We start from the raw sequence: 16,150 nt of genomic DNA, 5'->3' as shown, positions 1-16,150 counted from the left end.
CAATAATTTGTGCATGTCAAGGTAACCTATATTCGTTCAGTATCTTATTTTCTTTGATTCCGAATCATTTCACAACCTCCAAAAAAACGTTCATTATTTGTATACATTTACATAGGTTTGCCTTTTTGTGTTTCCATTATCACAATCAGTTGATTAACCTTTTCTTAACATAATAACAACATAATCGAATACACACTTTAGTCGGCTTTCATGCCCTAATTTGCCAGACCTTTTCTTCCTTTCTCTTCTTGAAACAAGACTCATGACCCCGTGAACAACAGCGAGACCACAAAAGACTCACACCCCTCCTTATTCGTAAGTGGGACAGAGAAACCTTTCCTTGAAGCACAGAAGCTGACATTCCACCCCGCCTATCTCTGGCCCTCTCCCTCAAGGTCCCAGCCGCCTCTCCCCCTCTACAGGAAGTGTGCGTCTGCCAAAATGGCAAGATGAGTGACTAACAGGAAACCAGATAGATCAACCATCAACCAGCCTACCAACAACAGATGCCCCCCGATATGAATTAATAGCAGGCACACACACAGGTCCAACGAAACTATAACTAGAGGAAAGGGTAGGAACCATGACAACAGTGGCACAGGAAATACATGTGACCTGCTCTGGGCTGTTTAGGCGGACAATAGGTGGCCAGAAATGGGAGCTATGAGCAGGGGAGGTTAGACCGCTGAAACAAATTTGAGAACGAGACAAAAACCTGCGCATGAGGGAGTCGATCACACAAGCACAGCACGGCCATGGGTGGGTGTGGGGTCGAGTCCCACTCTGTAATTCTGAACGCTGGTTAATTTATGTGTCAGGCTGAGTCTGTCTTTCCTCCTCTGCGCGAGAGGAGGATCGCTTCCAGAATAGCCCCTCCGTTTAATTATTTAGTCCCACACATCAGACGCCACAGATCTATTGAACTGTACACGCTTTTAATAGGAAGAGGGCTTTTTGTGTGTGTGTTTTTATCAACTGTGCACAAGGCGTTTCTCTACATGTTTTGGCCTATATTTGCCCAACTGCATTGAGCAAAATGAAATGATAGCATAGCATCATGTTAATAGCAAAGCTACCCAAACATGGTGACTAACCAGAGCACTCCCTTCCCAGCAGAAAGGGGTGCGGAGAGTGAGTGGACATAAAACTGACTGTTGGCTGGTTGTAAAGTGGCAGCAGCTTCAGGGAAAGAATATATTCACAGGCGACAAATCCAGAGAAACATCAAAATAATCTCGACAAAGTACGCAACCACAATTATATAATATATTAATATATTAGTTATAGATACAATATGAAAGCTCTCTCTTTACCACCAATATTGAATACTGTCATTTTACTCTTTTGTTTATCGGACATTTGGGAATCCAGGTCCAACAGGTTAGGTTGTTTTAAGACTACGATCAGACATCCATATTCACATTGTGTGTGTGTGTGTGTGTGTGTGTGTGTGTGTGTGTGTGTGTGTGTGTGTGTGTGTGTGTGTGTGTGTGTGTGTGTGTGTGTGTGTGTGTGTGTGGTATGAAGTCAGGTGTCAACATTGTGCCAACCGATTGCAAACAGCAGACGTGGCACTACGACAAAGAAGGCACTTGTGTCGTTGTTCCCGAGATGTCTCAGAGAATGCATCACAATGGAGCCTGCTCCAAAGGAACAGACAGACTGACAGACAGACAGACACAGACATGCTAATGTCTGCTTTGTGGTCCCTCTTAACAAATGTTTATTATTGTCCTCGCATTTCTTTAACCCCCATCTATATCTTGCACAAATAAGCACTCAGTAAAAGATGGAAGGAAGGAAGGAAGACAGACAGACAGACACAGACGTTTGCTTTGTCGTGCATATCTCTACAAATGTTTTTGTAGCGATATGACTTGTCCTTGTGTTTCCCTAACCCACCATCTATACCAAATAAGCACTCAGCAAAAGGAGCGCACAGCAACGAGGTAATCCCGAACATACGCGTGCGTGATAAAGAGTGTGAACTTTAAATACCTGTGTGTTTTCAGATGCACGCAAACAGGTCGAACCAGCCTGGCGACAGGGCTGCCCACACACACACACACACACACCACTGTAGGAACCGGTGGAACGCAAACGCCCACGTTTGGGCTAACCAGGCCAACGGCTAACTTAACAACAACCGATGGATAAGAAGGAACAAGGAGTGAAACTCACCCCCGTGTGTGTGTGACCCTTGCACCTCAGTATCACTTCACGCGACACAGTCGCTGGTAACTATGTCAAACGTCCTCATCAAGCAGTAAACTCAAAGCCTTGAATGGTGTGGCTGTGAGGCCGGATCGACGAGCCCGATAAGAAGACCTGAAGACCCTGTCTCTTACCGGGGGGGTGAAGGAGGGCGGACGGCAGGGCAGGATGGTGGATGTTGTTGCTCTCCGAGAGTGTGTGTGTGTGTGTGTGTGTGTGAGTCACAGAGTCTCATGACCACACTGGAAACTGCCAAATCATGTCACGGACGAGCAAACTTTCCCCAACGAGGCCACGCTTCCTCGGGAGACAGAGACTGAGTCGAGGCCGTGTTCGGTGGCCAGTCCTCCAGCAGAAAATACATCCCATAAAAACCATGGCAGAGAGAGAGAGACTGTGTGAGAGTGCGGGGCGTGGAGGAAATCCTTTTCATCTCCATGCCGACGCTGATCTTTCCTTCTCTTTGTAAAAGGATGTCCCTCGTTTGAGGCGTGCAGCAACCCTCACACATTTCCTCAGACCTTTCTGTAGCTATCGGTCTGTCTGTCTGTGTGTCGGTGTGTCCGTCCGTCCTCCAGCACTATCTATCCTCCAGCCTTGATGCCTGACTGAGCTCTGTCTGCCCACTCACTCCATGCGGTGTAAGGAACCTCACAGAGCAACTCAGCACTTCTCAGCTCTAGCCCTGCCCTCGGATCACATGACACTAAGTGTGTGTGTGTGTGTGTGTGTGTGTGTGTGTGTGTGTGTGTGTGTGTGTGTGTGTGTGTGTGTGTGTGCACAAGAACACACCCACACCCACACCAAATCACATGTTCATTTGACAACAGAGCTTTTGTTTCTAGAGACTGAGGGCTGTTGCAAGTCCCGCCCTACAATTTGGCTCGACCAATAGTAATGAAACAACCAACATTACAGCCACCAGGATATTAACATACATAAAGATTCACTGCTCACTGCTCAATTTCACTTGCAAGTTAGGCTACTATAAAAAGCTAGCTGCCATCGCTAATAAAACTGTGTATTGTTTAACCACTGAAATGCTAGCATCCAGCATCTAATAAAAAGATGAGTGTGACTCACACTCACACAAACACACTACTGTGTGTGTGTCAGACCCCCCCCCCCCACACACACACACACACACACACACCCTTTCCATCCCAAGTACTAGCTTGTAAGCACACAAACAAATGTGCAATATAGCAAAGGGTCAGCCAAGAAAAATACAGCAACAAAGGCCTCACAGTGAGATTCAGTCATGCTCAGGCATGGTTTTGAATGGCAAAATGCCGGGCTTACTCTGTACCAAACATCGCCCCCACAAGAAGACTCTGTCATGTGTGTCAGCATAGCTTCAAGCACTTTAACAACAACATTCATGGTCATTGGATTGGACTTCTGAAAATACGTTTGTACAGCTCAGTCACCGTTTTATATTGGCTTGGCTTCTACAAAGTGTCACTTCACTGTGTCCAGACTGGTTTGTCAGTTCCGCTTGAACATCAAAGGTCCATTATAGCCGCATAAAAGGTCTGACTGCATGGGTCCAGCACAAGGAACGTGTGGAACATGACGTCTTTAAAACACATTATATTAAACACTTTGGACATCAGGTCAAACGATCGGTAGCAAGTACGATGAGTCGTACTGAAAGTTGGGGGACACTGTGACACAGTAATAAATAAATAAACCAGGCCTACAGATCTCTGGGTCAACATACAGAGCAAACACATCGCTCACCGCATGGACCCAGACGACCTAGAGTTTAAACCTGGGGGTTCCCAACCTTTTTTTTGCCAAGGATCTGCATATTCATGAAAAGATTTGGAGGACCGATAGTTTAAACAAAGGCTGTTTTCAAGTAAATGATACAATTTATAAGAGAAACACAAGAAAAGTCAGCTGAGACTTATATACAGCTGAGAATAAACACAAAAGTAGTGCAAACACAAATTATTATTATTATTTATTTTATTTGGGTTTTATCTGGAAATATTTCAAGGCCTGGTTCTACCGGTCCACGGCCCGGGTCTGGTCCGCGGACCGGGGGTTGGGAACCCTGACATCCAGTGGGTGACTGGAGACATGAACAGCCCAGTAAGCTGTACCAGGGCAGGGATCGATACATTATCGATATATTATATAACAAGCAGAACAAACGGAGCTGGTGACGGGGTGAACTGATGTAGCGGTGCGTGAACTCACCCTCGCCTTTTACTTTGAAAATCCCCTTTACTCTGGAGTCTCATCATAGCGCTGCAAACTTTTAATCTCCGAGTTCGTCGAGGATCAACCCTTGAGCTGTCAGGAGCTAGCCTAGCTACCGGGAATCGAATCATCCACCCGGGTGTGATCTCCGGGTGTATAAAGACCGCGACATCACCTCCTACCTAGGGAGTTCCCTGGGAGGACTTTACAACAACGAGGAGGAAGGCTGTGGTTGAAACGGCATCACTACTAACCCCCTCAGCATGTGAAGTGTGAACGTTTGAGGCGGGGGAGGAGGAGGAGGTCCTCTGCATGATAGATCGATCCAGGTCACAGCCGCGATCAGTGATCAGGGACACGCTCATCCTGGAGACGGAGAGCGACGGTCGTGACGTCACCACGCACAAGTCATTATAAGGTCTTTATTATAGTAGGCCTACCCCCCCCCCCCCCCCCCACACACACACACACACACACACACACACACACACACACACACACACACACACACACACACACTCCCCCGGGCCGCCCCCACGTCTCTAGCGCGTCTTAGCCTAGACGTTCCTTTGTAATATAGTTTCCTGCTATATTTCCATAATTGATTCCCGTTGTCCCCAGTGGACATGTATGGAAAATGATGGACACGTTCATCTAAATTCTTCTGACAAATGCACTTCAGTATGTCGCTTTGGATAACATAGTCTGCTAAATGCCCTGAATGTAAATGACTTTGTGGTTGGAGTCATGGTAATGGCTTTATTGTTTGTCAATCGATAGTCCACCAATTGAAAACGACATCTACGCATCTAGGATGCAATTCCTTAACCTTTGTGTCTTTGTGTGTCCTTTCGCGTTTCTTTGATCCATTTATGTCGACCGCCCAGTAAACAAGATTCAAGAGTTCTATTGGTCACATATAGCTACAAGAAACGCAGTGAAATGCTAGAACAGGCTGGCTTCATAAACCTTTCATATCATATCCTTAAAATATATTAAATTGATTCTACGTAGGTCTGCCCTTGAGATCTTGTCATCTGTATGAAAGATTAAATGAGTTCACTTTATAATATCTCACATTTAATTTGACAATGGTATTGTTTATTAAACCGTCCCAAAACATTTACAAAAATATAGGCCATAGGCCTATAGACCTCAATCCAAAGAAGTTAAGATGACCTCATTAGCATTGAAATTCCTCATCCTCATCATCATCATTCTCATATCATCCTATATATAAAGTAGGCCTATATTATTCAACACAAATATATGTGACCTCCAAACTATTATAGACATATTGCACAATCTAATATTATCAAAAAACAAATGTATAATAATAAATAATACAATAATTAACATATATTTGGATATAGGCCTATACATTGTATTTATATAATAAATCTAGATATATATTACCTTCAATTTCTAATTTCTTAAAATATGAATACAAATAACATTTTCACCAACGAACCTAATGAAACCAATGTCTACTTTTGAAAATAAACGGCATTATACAATATTCAATCGATCACAAAAATATGTGTCAACATATGTTGAAGCACGTATAGGCTACTACGACCATAACAAGATGCTCTCCCATCAACTCAACAGAGACAGCATGAGGAAAGTAAGGATAATACAACATAAGAATCACCATTAAACTGCATATCGTTAGCCTCATAGTCATAATTTCCACTGTCATATTTTAAGGTTCAGCTCGTATTTACCGTCAAATAGGCAAAATCAAATAGAGCAGTGGTTTTCAAACTTTTTTTTACTAGTGTACCATGCACCTCTAAGAAAAAAGTTAAATGAACATAAATAATGTATGTGCGTTATATTTGGCAGTTAATTTCTCCCCACAAAAGAAGCCAAGCGCCAGGGAAGGGTCAGAGCGTGCAGAGGTGAATCATTCAAATATATTCTTCCAGAATCTGACGACATTTTGGTGTTTCTGGATGCGCTTTCTTTTTCACGGATTTTAAATTCTCCTTGTTAACATTTCAACCATTTTCCTGATTAAAAAAAAAAAAAAAATGTTACCTTTTTTTAATTCATTTCTGAGTAGCCCCTGCAGTACTACAAAGTACCACTAGGGGTACTGTACCCCCATATGAGAACCACTGAAATATAGATGACTTGGGCAGATAGTGATTATGAAATGTAAAAAGCACTCTGATTGGCTTAGGATACAGCCAATGATGCACAGTGAATCAGCAGCGTTAGGAGAGTAGAGTTGTTAGATATCACAATTTGGCCAAAATATGACTTAGGCAATTATGCAATGAGGATAACCACATCTCCGTTTGATCCTGCAGCCTGACCCATGGACAGAGGACCGGTCAGGGGGGGATCAGCTCCCCGCATGCTCTCACGACTCGGCTGACACCAGCGTCAAACTCTCCGCCACTGGAAAACACAAGAGAAGGATGAGTGGGATAATCAATTATATTATAACCAATGCAGCGGCAACGTTCGATCTTGAACATTTGACAATGAGTGGTATGGACGTTTATAAGACATTTGTAAACATTTTTCCGCACGCTTAAATATTTCACATTAAAATCTTTGTCCCCCTGCAACTGAAATCAGCATTGAAAATCAATGACGCACATCCTGATGACACTATCTCTATAATTGAGTCCTACAAACAACTTGTTTTTGATGTAATTTTCTCTTTACAACTGCACTATAACTAATGAGCATGACGTGATGCGATGAGACTTGAGGTGGTACAATCACTTGGATGCATCTCTGAATGTGAATATACCAGGATGTAGCCTACTGTATATGAAGGTGCCCAAAAATGCCTATTATAAAGTATGCGTATACCGTAATTTCCCTCTTTTAAATGACGGCTTTGAAAATCCACATCACATTTATGTACATCACAGAAAACCACGTGTGTGTGACATATCTGTGTGTTCATCTTACGTTGTCCACCCACAGCAGACGCTCCGTCGTCGTTAGCCTCTGCTAAATCCATGGATTCCCCACCGTTACCGTCGACCACTCGCTGCACTTCTACTTGAAGCCCAGCAGGTGGCGCCGCTCCCTCTCCGGCGTTATCAGAAGCGTGGCAGGATCCGCAATGTCCAGCATCCTTCTTCGCCGGGGCCTCGGATGTCAACTGCGGCTCAACAACTGGAATAATCTCCACATCTGATCCGGAGTCTGCTTCTTCTGCCGGGTGGCCCATCGCCTCCGCGATCAGCGCAGCCTCCCCTGCCGACGCTCCCATGTCATCGGGCCCCGCCTCCCTAGGGGCCTCCTCTTCGGTGGCCTGGGCGGCGTTCCCGCTCTGAGCTCCGTCCTCCCCCTGAGTGGATGCTACGAGGTCCAGGGCCTCCTCAGCAGCAGGCTCTTCGGTGTCCGCTCTTTCTTCTGGCTGAGACTCCTTCCCCACCGGAGCCTCCTCCTCCTCCAAAGGGGCTTCAGACTCCGACACGGTCGCCGCCGCCGCCTCCTCCTCTACCATAGGAGCTGTAGCCTCCTCGTGTCTCTCCTCGACATGAGGAGTTTCGGCGTCTCCCGAGACGCTAGTTGCTTCGGCGGGCATCTGAACGTCAGGAGCAGCCTCCCCATGAGAACAGACGTCCTCCTGTTCTGCAAGGACGACTTTTGACGCCTGCAGGACCAGACTGTTTCCTTGAATGGGCCGGAGAACTTCCACCACGGCGCTCTTCTCCGCCACAGAAGCTGCGGCGATCTCGGCTTTAGAGCCGCCGGCCCAGGCCCTCACAGCAGTGAGCAGACCTGGAAGAAAGGCTGGGGAAAATAGAGGGAGGCAGTGGAAGGGGGACGTATTGGAGATGCATATGAATGTCTTAATGGACTTCAAGAATGCAATTCTGTAATTAAAACCACATAACCCCAGAGCAAGCCTGTGTGAGAACTAAAATGGCTGTTGTCAGTTTATTCAACAGGAGGTCATAGTTGGTGTAGTCTTTTGTATGGCAAGTAAGCATTTGCCTAATGCAGTGTACACGCATACCATGATGGGCCCTGCATATTAAGTAGTTACAGCCATTGTGTGGAGGGTTGTGGCACAACAAGGGGAAACACAAAGCACTCATCCAGGAGTATAATTTGTTCATTTTGGCTTTCCCATCCCAGAATTCCCAATTTGCATCCCAGGTTGACGTTTAATAGAGCTGATGAAAACTTCAAACTGGGATTTTGAGGGAAAACACTCCAGTTACCAGAATGGATGATTACAAACCAATTTAGAACAAATGCAATATAAGACAACAATTATTTGCAACTCTTTATTGAATAACTTCTTTCCTCATCATGCATGTCGCATGTCAAAGTTCCAAGTACAAAAAAATGCAATGAAGATTGAGAATGAGGGGTGATGATGCTGGATGATTAATGAAATTAAGTCATTCAAATTGGAGTGATTCATTCTAGAAAAGGTGATTTCAATTGAAACTGAATGACTGACAGATGTTGAAATCATTGCAAGTTGAACATTAAATCAGGAATACACATTTATGAACAATGAAATATCATCTAAAACGAAGCCTTACGCCATCCCACCAGTGAACCAGTTCAGAGGACACCAGGAACTGGCATTTGGGTTGGCTTAGGACTCCTATTGCAAAGGAACGACACTCACAACAACGACAAAGACCACCGGGGGGGTTCTAGGCCTTCGTGCTTGGACCACAGTTAAGGCACAGACTTGTATCGTTAAACAGCAACTTGAAACCATCTTTTTAAAAGATGTTCAAGAACGAGGCATTGGAATGGCCTTTCACCAGACACCACCTCAGCAGCGGGGTATGCATTTCGACTGGTGTGACTACAATTCGCCCCCTTGCCCTTGGGACTCTCCCTCCAGTCCACCTTGTTGGGGGAAGAGAGTTAAGGAAAACACAGCACAGCTAACTACAGCACTACTGGGTGGGGGGGGGGTGGGAGGGGGTGGGGGGGAGGTGGGGAGGCCAGAGCTTTAGGCCGCTGCTACGGAGGTAGCGGCGGCAGCTTCGACCTCCGGGGCGACCTCAACGGAGCTAGGGGTGTCCTCGGCTACCACCACCACTGTACCCTCACTCTCCGCTGGGGTGGCGGCGACGGCCTCTGCCGGGTCGGCGGCGGCCTCCACCTCCACCGCAGCCGGAGCTGCCTCCGCGACGGCCTCCACCTCGAGCGATTCACCGGCCTCTGTGGCGACGGCGACGGGGGCGGCGTCTTCCACCGCGGCCTCAGCGGACTCGACGGCCGGAGCTACCTCCTCCTCGACGGCAGCAGCTGCTGCTGCTTCAGGAATGGCCTCTACGGCAACGTCCTCCACGGCAGCGGCCTCCAGGGCTGGTTCTGCGGCGGTCTCCGACACGGCCTCGGCCGCTGGAGCCTCCGCTACCACCTCGGCGGGCACTGCCTCCTCCACGGCGGCAGCAGCGGCGGGTTCAGCCACGGCCTCTACTGCGACGGCCTCCACGGTGGGTTCTGGAGCTACTGGTGCGGGCTCGGCCTCTGGAGCCGCTGAGGAAGGGGGAGACGGGTTGGTTAGAGGAGGAGGAACATTTCCGAAAACCACCCTTCTGATTTTGTTCCCATTATTTAGCCAATCGAAACCAAGCTTGGTTTAAGCCAAGTATCAAAAGTTTTGATAGTACCTAGAAATTACGATGGATTTCGATCTATATTCTTAGACACTAATTCTAATCCATTTTGCAAACTTTAGAGGCACAGGCCCAACTACAGTCAATTGAAGACGCATTACTTTATGCCTGAAGCAAAAGGTCCCACTAACACTAGGGAATGTTGTTCTGACAACAGCCCAAGAGCTTTAGCATCAGGAACAGGAAAATTTGCTTTTGTTGACTTGACATAAAACATGTCGTCACTGAGCATACTGATTGGCTAAGGATCAAACACTGAGGTCAAATGATAATCCTCTCAAATACTAAGCCTCAGATAATTACCGACAGTCAGTTTAAAACTAAACTCCCAAGCTTAAGTGAGGCTAATTTGCCTTGACCCGACTCTAAATAAAAACAGCCGGTGTGATAATAAAGTATGAAAAGCGATTGAAAGTGAAGGCAGCACTAGAACCAGTCACCATCATGTTCAACTGAAGTCATCAATTAAAATGGAGGCACAAGCTTGAACTCTGGCATGACCAAAATGTACACGTCAAAATAAAAAAAAATAAAAACTGGTTTGAGAATCTGAAGTCACATTACAGCATACAACAAATTTCACATTTTGATACAGTTTCCTAATTTGTCAAAAGTATACCTTGAGGATCACCCTCCTAATGGAAAAGCTATCATCTACTTATACCTATGCAAGTAACTACTCTGCAACCTCAAAGGTCAAAGTTAAGTGAAAGGGGGATTTCAGCTCTAATTTTGACCAGTCTAACCAGTCTCCCAGCTATGTAGAGCGCGTCTGGCCCACAACTACTTAGCTGGTCGGGGCACAGCGCCAGTCTCCCTGCGGCCCCAGACTGCATCCATTGACAAACACATGGCTGACGAAGAGCCGATCGGACAGGCCAGACTAATCTATTCAAGGTGCCCAGTCTAGCAAGCCCGGTATGTGGGCTGTTTAACCTGCCAACGCACGGGAGGCGAGCACCTCGTTGGACTCCATTTTAGGGGAATGGTTTCATCCATAAGTTTGTTGAAATGTTAGAAACTCTTTCAGTCAACTGTGTCACACACACATCTCTGATAAGAGGCTTTTGTGCCGTCTGCCATCTGGGTTCATAAAGCACGCAGCATGGACGGGAGATTGCCTAAATAATGTGTTTTTGTTCTATGCAAAGTAAGACTGGATATTATTGCGTCAAGTGTTCGTGAGATTTTGTTCAGAACGTAACAAAAGCTTACCTCACCAAACTATAACCAAGAGGAGATTGCTGACAGTCCACTCACCTTCTTTGGGGGCGGCAATCTCTGCCAGTCTGTCGTTGTACCTCTCGCTGTCTCCATTGACTGTCTTGTAGGCCTGTTCAGGACACAGACAATTATTAACACCTCACATACAGACAATACGATATTTATAGCTGTATAATGTCTGCCTCGTGACTTAACCAGGCAGTCTCACCAGACAAGCTAGTGCAAAGGCTGCGTTAGAGAGATAGCTAATCAACTAGTCATGTTGGACCAGCCCTGCCTAGAGTGTTGTTTACTGGGAGCAGGACATGCCTGGGTGTAAGGAAACAAGATCCATTTTACAAAATAAGGTCATCAAACAAAGGTCATTGTGGACACTCATCCAGGATGAACAGTCCTACAAGGTATTCTTTTTAATTTTGACTGTCCATTATGCCAAATGGATTGCTTTAATGCATCCAATGTAGAGACAGCCCTATCAGCACATGTATGTGTCAAAGGGTGATCAACAGGATTCAAATGGAACAGAGCGTTCTATGAGTGTTTAGGCCACATTTGTTGGACCTTGGATTCACTTTCAACGGCACTACAGCATCAGAGAAAGGCGACAAGATTCAAGGACTGATTTTTGCACAACACATTAAGAGCGCGTCACTAGTGAGACAGGACCTTGGGTTTGTGTGCATAATACAAATGTATTCTTCATAATTACACATGCGCTGGAAAAAGTTGTATCCAGAACACACAATACTCCCAGCTAGGGGATTTGAGTTTTAGCAGAACTGATGTTGTGATGCTTACATAGACCATGGCCGCTGTGAGGCCGCCTCCACACATCACAAAGTACGCCATGTTGGACGAGCCGGGGATCCCGAAGGCCATGTGTCGCACTGGAACCGCTGAGAGGAGAGACAAGATCACGAATTAGATGAACATAAACACATTGCTAGGATTAGCATTCCTGACAGAATCTGCTCCGTCATGGGTGAACAGTTGATTCAAAATGGATGGAAGAAGAAAATGTGTCTGCGATTACAGACACATTTATTTTTAAAAGTATTTTTCCAAGCAAAAATGTGACAATAGATTATAGACCATCAGAACCATGTCCTTTACATGTCGGTTCCCATGGTCAGACCTTTGTTTACATAACAAAATGAGAGTGCATCACGTCGGAGACAACGCGACCCCATCCCTTAATCCTCTTACACCAACTCTCTTGTTGGTCACACAGGAGATGGAAAGATTTGCGAGCAGCCAAGCACAACACAGAATTGTCCCCAATTATAGCCTCCCTCCACCCCGCGTAAACACACGCAGAAACACAAACACGCACACTTCCTGATATGAGCTCTTTAGACGCACACGTCTAAAGACACGAACTATCCAGCAATTAGTGGCAGGCTTCCACAGGTTGTGTACCAACAACTCCTGCACGACACATGCAGCACGCCATGCTTGAGACCTGAAACTGCGTGAGCCCACATGCTGGCCGACTTATGCTGGCCCACACGGTTCCGTGTGCTGCGCTACGAAACAACACGCAGCCCGTGTGATCAGATTAATCTGATTGCCAGTGGTGCATGGAGAGCAGGCCATAAATACAACCACGCCATGGTGTAATCTCTTGGAAGATCAAACCCCACACGCTTGTTTGCCTAGACCGGTCAACACACAGTCACACCAATGCCTGCTGCCCACACCTGCAGTAATTGGCGCGTACAGTACATAAGCGCAATGTGCAGACCATAATGTTTATTAGCAGAAGCTCTAAGAATTGTTTTAATGCCTCACATTGACAGGTCAGTCCACTATAGATGGACGGTCTTTAGAGGATGTTCCATGCGTTTAGCAGCACATGTGTCCCCTATGTAGGCTAGGCTACCACCCAAAGCATGACAGAACACAATGTACAGGCCAGTAAAGCACCTGCTCTCTCACCAGGAATGCAAAGAACGAGTCATGGATGCCGAGAGAGCCACAGCATGCGTTTACTGTACTAATTCCTGTTACACAGCAGTGTAGCTACAGCCAAGTCCAAGTAGAGTATTTATAAAAGGTAATCAGCTAATCCCTGAGACAAGGTTAAAGCCGAGCAAAACAAAACAAAAAAACTAATTTGAAAGCTTGTCAACCAATTTAAACAAGTGGCTGCCAAAATGGTTGCCCACACAGCCAATTATGAGCACTTTGGCCACCAGTCACCATGTGCAATACTCTGCACCAATTAGATTACCCTCAACAATATGTGCACAAGAAAATCCTGTTTCGAAAAAAGTTTGTACGTGGAAGGGTTCGCAGGAGCATTGACTGGGAGGTAGGGCCAGAGCAGAGCTGGAGGCGGCAGTTTGTCTGGCGTTATGTTATCGGCTGGACATACTGCGCCCATACAGCTGAGCAGAAGTTCGGAACCTTTAGGGGCCGTGAAGTTACGTCACACAGGACGCCATCTTCTGAGACAGCGGGGGGGGGGGGGGCAGGATCATGCACACAGCAGGGGGCATCGGCAGCGACCTCTAGACAGCGTGGGTACAGGTTAACGTGCAACGTGGAGTGACGTCCACTTCATGTTCCCTGTAGGCTGCAAACGACATTTTTTACGAATGCATGTTCAAATTCAATGCATGGATTGACTCCCACCTCTAATAGTCTAGGGCTACCGCTTCTTTGCATTAGCCCTAATGTTACTTTGCATGAGGTCTAGATTGTATAGACAAAAGAAGTTGAACTTGAGAATATTAGTCTCATTAAATGGAACCCTAGGCCTTATTATACAATTTCCCAACGCAAATGATTGAAGTCATCCGAAGAACATTAGAAAACCGTCAATGATAAAACTGAACTATGCAGCCATTAGAAACATTCTGTGCAGAACTCTGTGTTCCCAAAGCGCGAGGACACACCTCCTTTGTGTTGAAACGGAGCTCCACTTCTAAACATCTACATTCAGTTGTAGCCTACAGTCATTTTACATGCGTAAAGCAATGGTACGTTGCAACAATTCCAAACGGTCTACTTTAAAATATATATCGTTCAAATGTGAACGAAATGTGCGACTTTTAAATGTCAAATGCATCGCTCAATTGTCATTTGCATCTACAACGCTGCTTAATTAACCAATCACAATAAACAGCGGCAGCTTTTACACTTTGCATTCATTACTCACCATTTCTAAGTGTCGGATTGGCTACCCTTTGCGTCAGGGGTCCGAATCGCTGCAATGCCCGCCTGCACAACATGTTCGCTGGGTTCAGAGTTTGTGGAGCCGAGGGGAAGCGTGGTCACTGGCAGCAGGAGGTTCGCTGAGTGAGAGGTGAAGTGAACGGAACGCAATGTACCGAAGCCTCCATATGTACCCCCCTCCAGCCCTACGTCATCTGCCCATCCCCTAAGCCAGGAGACATGATCACTAAAAGTTTATCAACGACGCAAAATCAAGTGGAGAAACTTGCGTATGTCGCAATAATTAGTTTTTTATTGTTAATGTTTTATTTTTGTTTGTATTTTCGGTTTGTGTTGTTTAACTGTGCCCTTATTGCCTCCACACCCAATTGACGCACCTGTGACTCTAAACAGCCAATCAGAGAACAGCATGCAACGCGGATCACAACATCAGAAATGTCTGTCAAATACAATTCATATTTCACTTTAAATGAACTGCATGTTAGATAAATGGGTAATAGCTGAAGGAGAGATAAAGGTTAAGAATTACAAAAATATGGATTATATTTCTAAACTGTTATTTGACATTCGGCTGCATTTCCTTTGCTTTAAATGTTTAGAATTAATTTAATTATAAGTGATTGTTAATGGTAGACTTTTGTTATGTTCTAAACATCTTATTTGCTAATTGTACTATTCTAATGGTGTTCATCTAAGCCTATCAGACGGACCTACACAAACACACCCGCTCTCTTGTGATATCTGGCGCCCCCTATCTGTAGGAAGAGGGCACACTAGCGAGCGCATCTAGTTGTCCCGCCCCCCCAAAACACACACACACACACACACACACACACACACACACACACACACACACACACACACACACACACACACACACACACACACACACACACACACACACACACATTAAAATAATACAATTAAAATAAGAAAACCTAAAAGAGAAATAAATAACATTCCTTCCCCTTTGCACTTTTCCTATACGAATTAGAAATAAATTGTATCTTAAAGTGTATCTTCAAGGCTCGGAAACAAATCCTGGTTAGTTAAAGGGCAGTGTCTAGATTGAGTTAAAAATTAATAATACTTTTTGTGATTTGTGATCAATAATCACACAAATTTAAAAAGAAAAAACCCATGTTTGTGAATGCAGACCAATTGTTCTAACAAGAAGACAAGCAGGAAGGAAGGAAGGAGGAAAACTCTACCAGTGAGCTGTTGAATGTGACAGCCCTGTGTTAACTTACTGCAGCCTCGTACCACATGTGTGTACACACACACACACACACACACACACACACACACACACACACACACACACACACACACACACACACACACGTCTGGTATTGCACGGCATTGTGTTCCACATTGGCAAGCGTGACGCTGTCATGTGACTGCACTGAATCATCCGTCCGACAGACACACAGAAAACACACGTGATGCGCTCTGCATCGCCCACGGCAGCGATGCACAGGCGTGACTTCGCAAAACTCCTCTTCGCTCAGACCACGACGCCAGCCGCCGCCGCCGACTCCGCACTCGAGGAAATGTGGAGCATCTCACTTAATGACCCTCAGCTGATGCTCTGCCTTGGCGTCGTTCTTACTTACTTAATATAATCATTTATTGTCTCTTTCCCTGAATGACACAACACGGGTCAGAAATCCACTGTAAAACGGTTACAT

The 16,150-nt window shown here is 45.6% G+C and overlaps 1 protein-coding gene and 1 non-coding gene across 2 annotated transcripts; both read right to left on the bottom strand.

Moving 5' to 3' along the window:
• Nucleotides 1-9,375: 9,375 nt before the first annotated feature.
• On the bottom strand, nt 9,376-14,579 carry LOC311340831 (uncharacterized protein). The gene is made up of 4 exons (XM_084465722.1): nt 14,443-14,579; nt 12,078-12,175; nt 11,316-11,388; nt 9,376-9,915 (listed from the first exon to the last, which is right to left on the bottom strand). Exons 1-4 carry the CDS (start codon nt 14,513-14,515, stop codon nt 9,383-9,385), a joined length of 777 nt encoding a protein of 258 aa, XP_084321848.1. The 5' UTR covers nt 14,516-14,579; the 3' UTR covers nt 9,376-9,382.
• LOC311341400 (small nucleolar RNA SNORA68) lies at nt 11,830-11,963 on the bottom strand. The gene has a single exon (XR_014633333.1). It is a non-coding gene; the product is annotated as a small nucleolar RNA SNORA68 (small nucleolar RNA).
• Nucleotides 14,580-16,150: the final 1,571 nt, after the last annotated feature.

This window comes from Micromesistius poutassou (assembly GCF_964030765.1).
Source record: "Micromesistius poutassou genome assembly, chromosome: 3".
Classification (NCBI taxonomy): Eukaryota; Metazoa; Chordata; class Actinopteri; order Gadiformes; family Gadidae; genus Micromesistius; species Micromesistius poutassou.
This window is presented reverse-complemented; position numbering and strand designations above follow the sequence as displayed.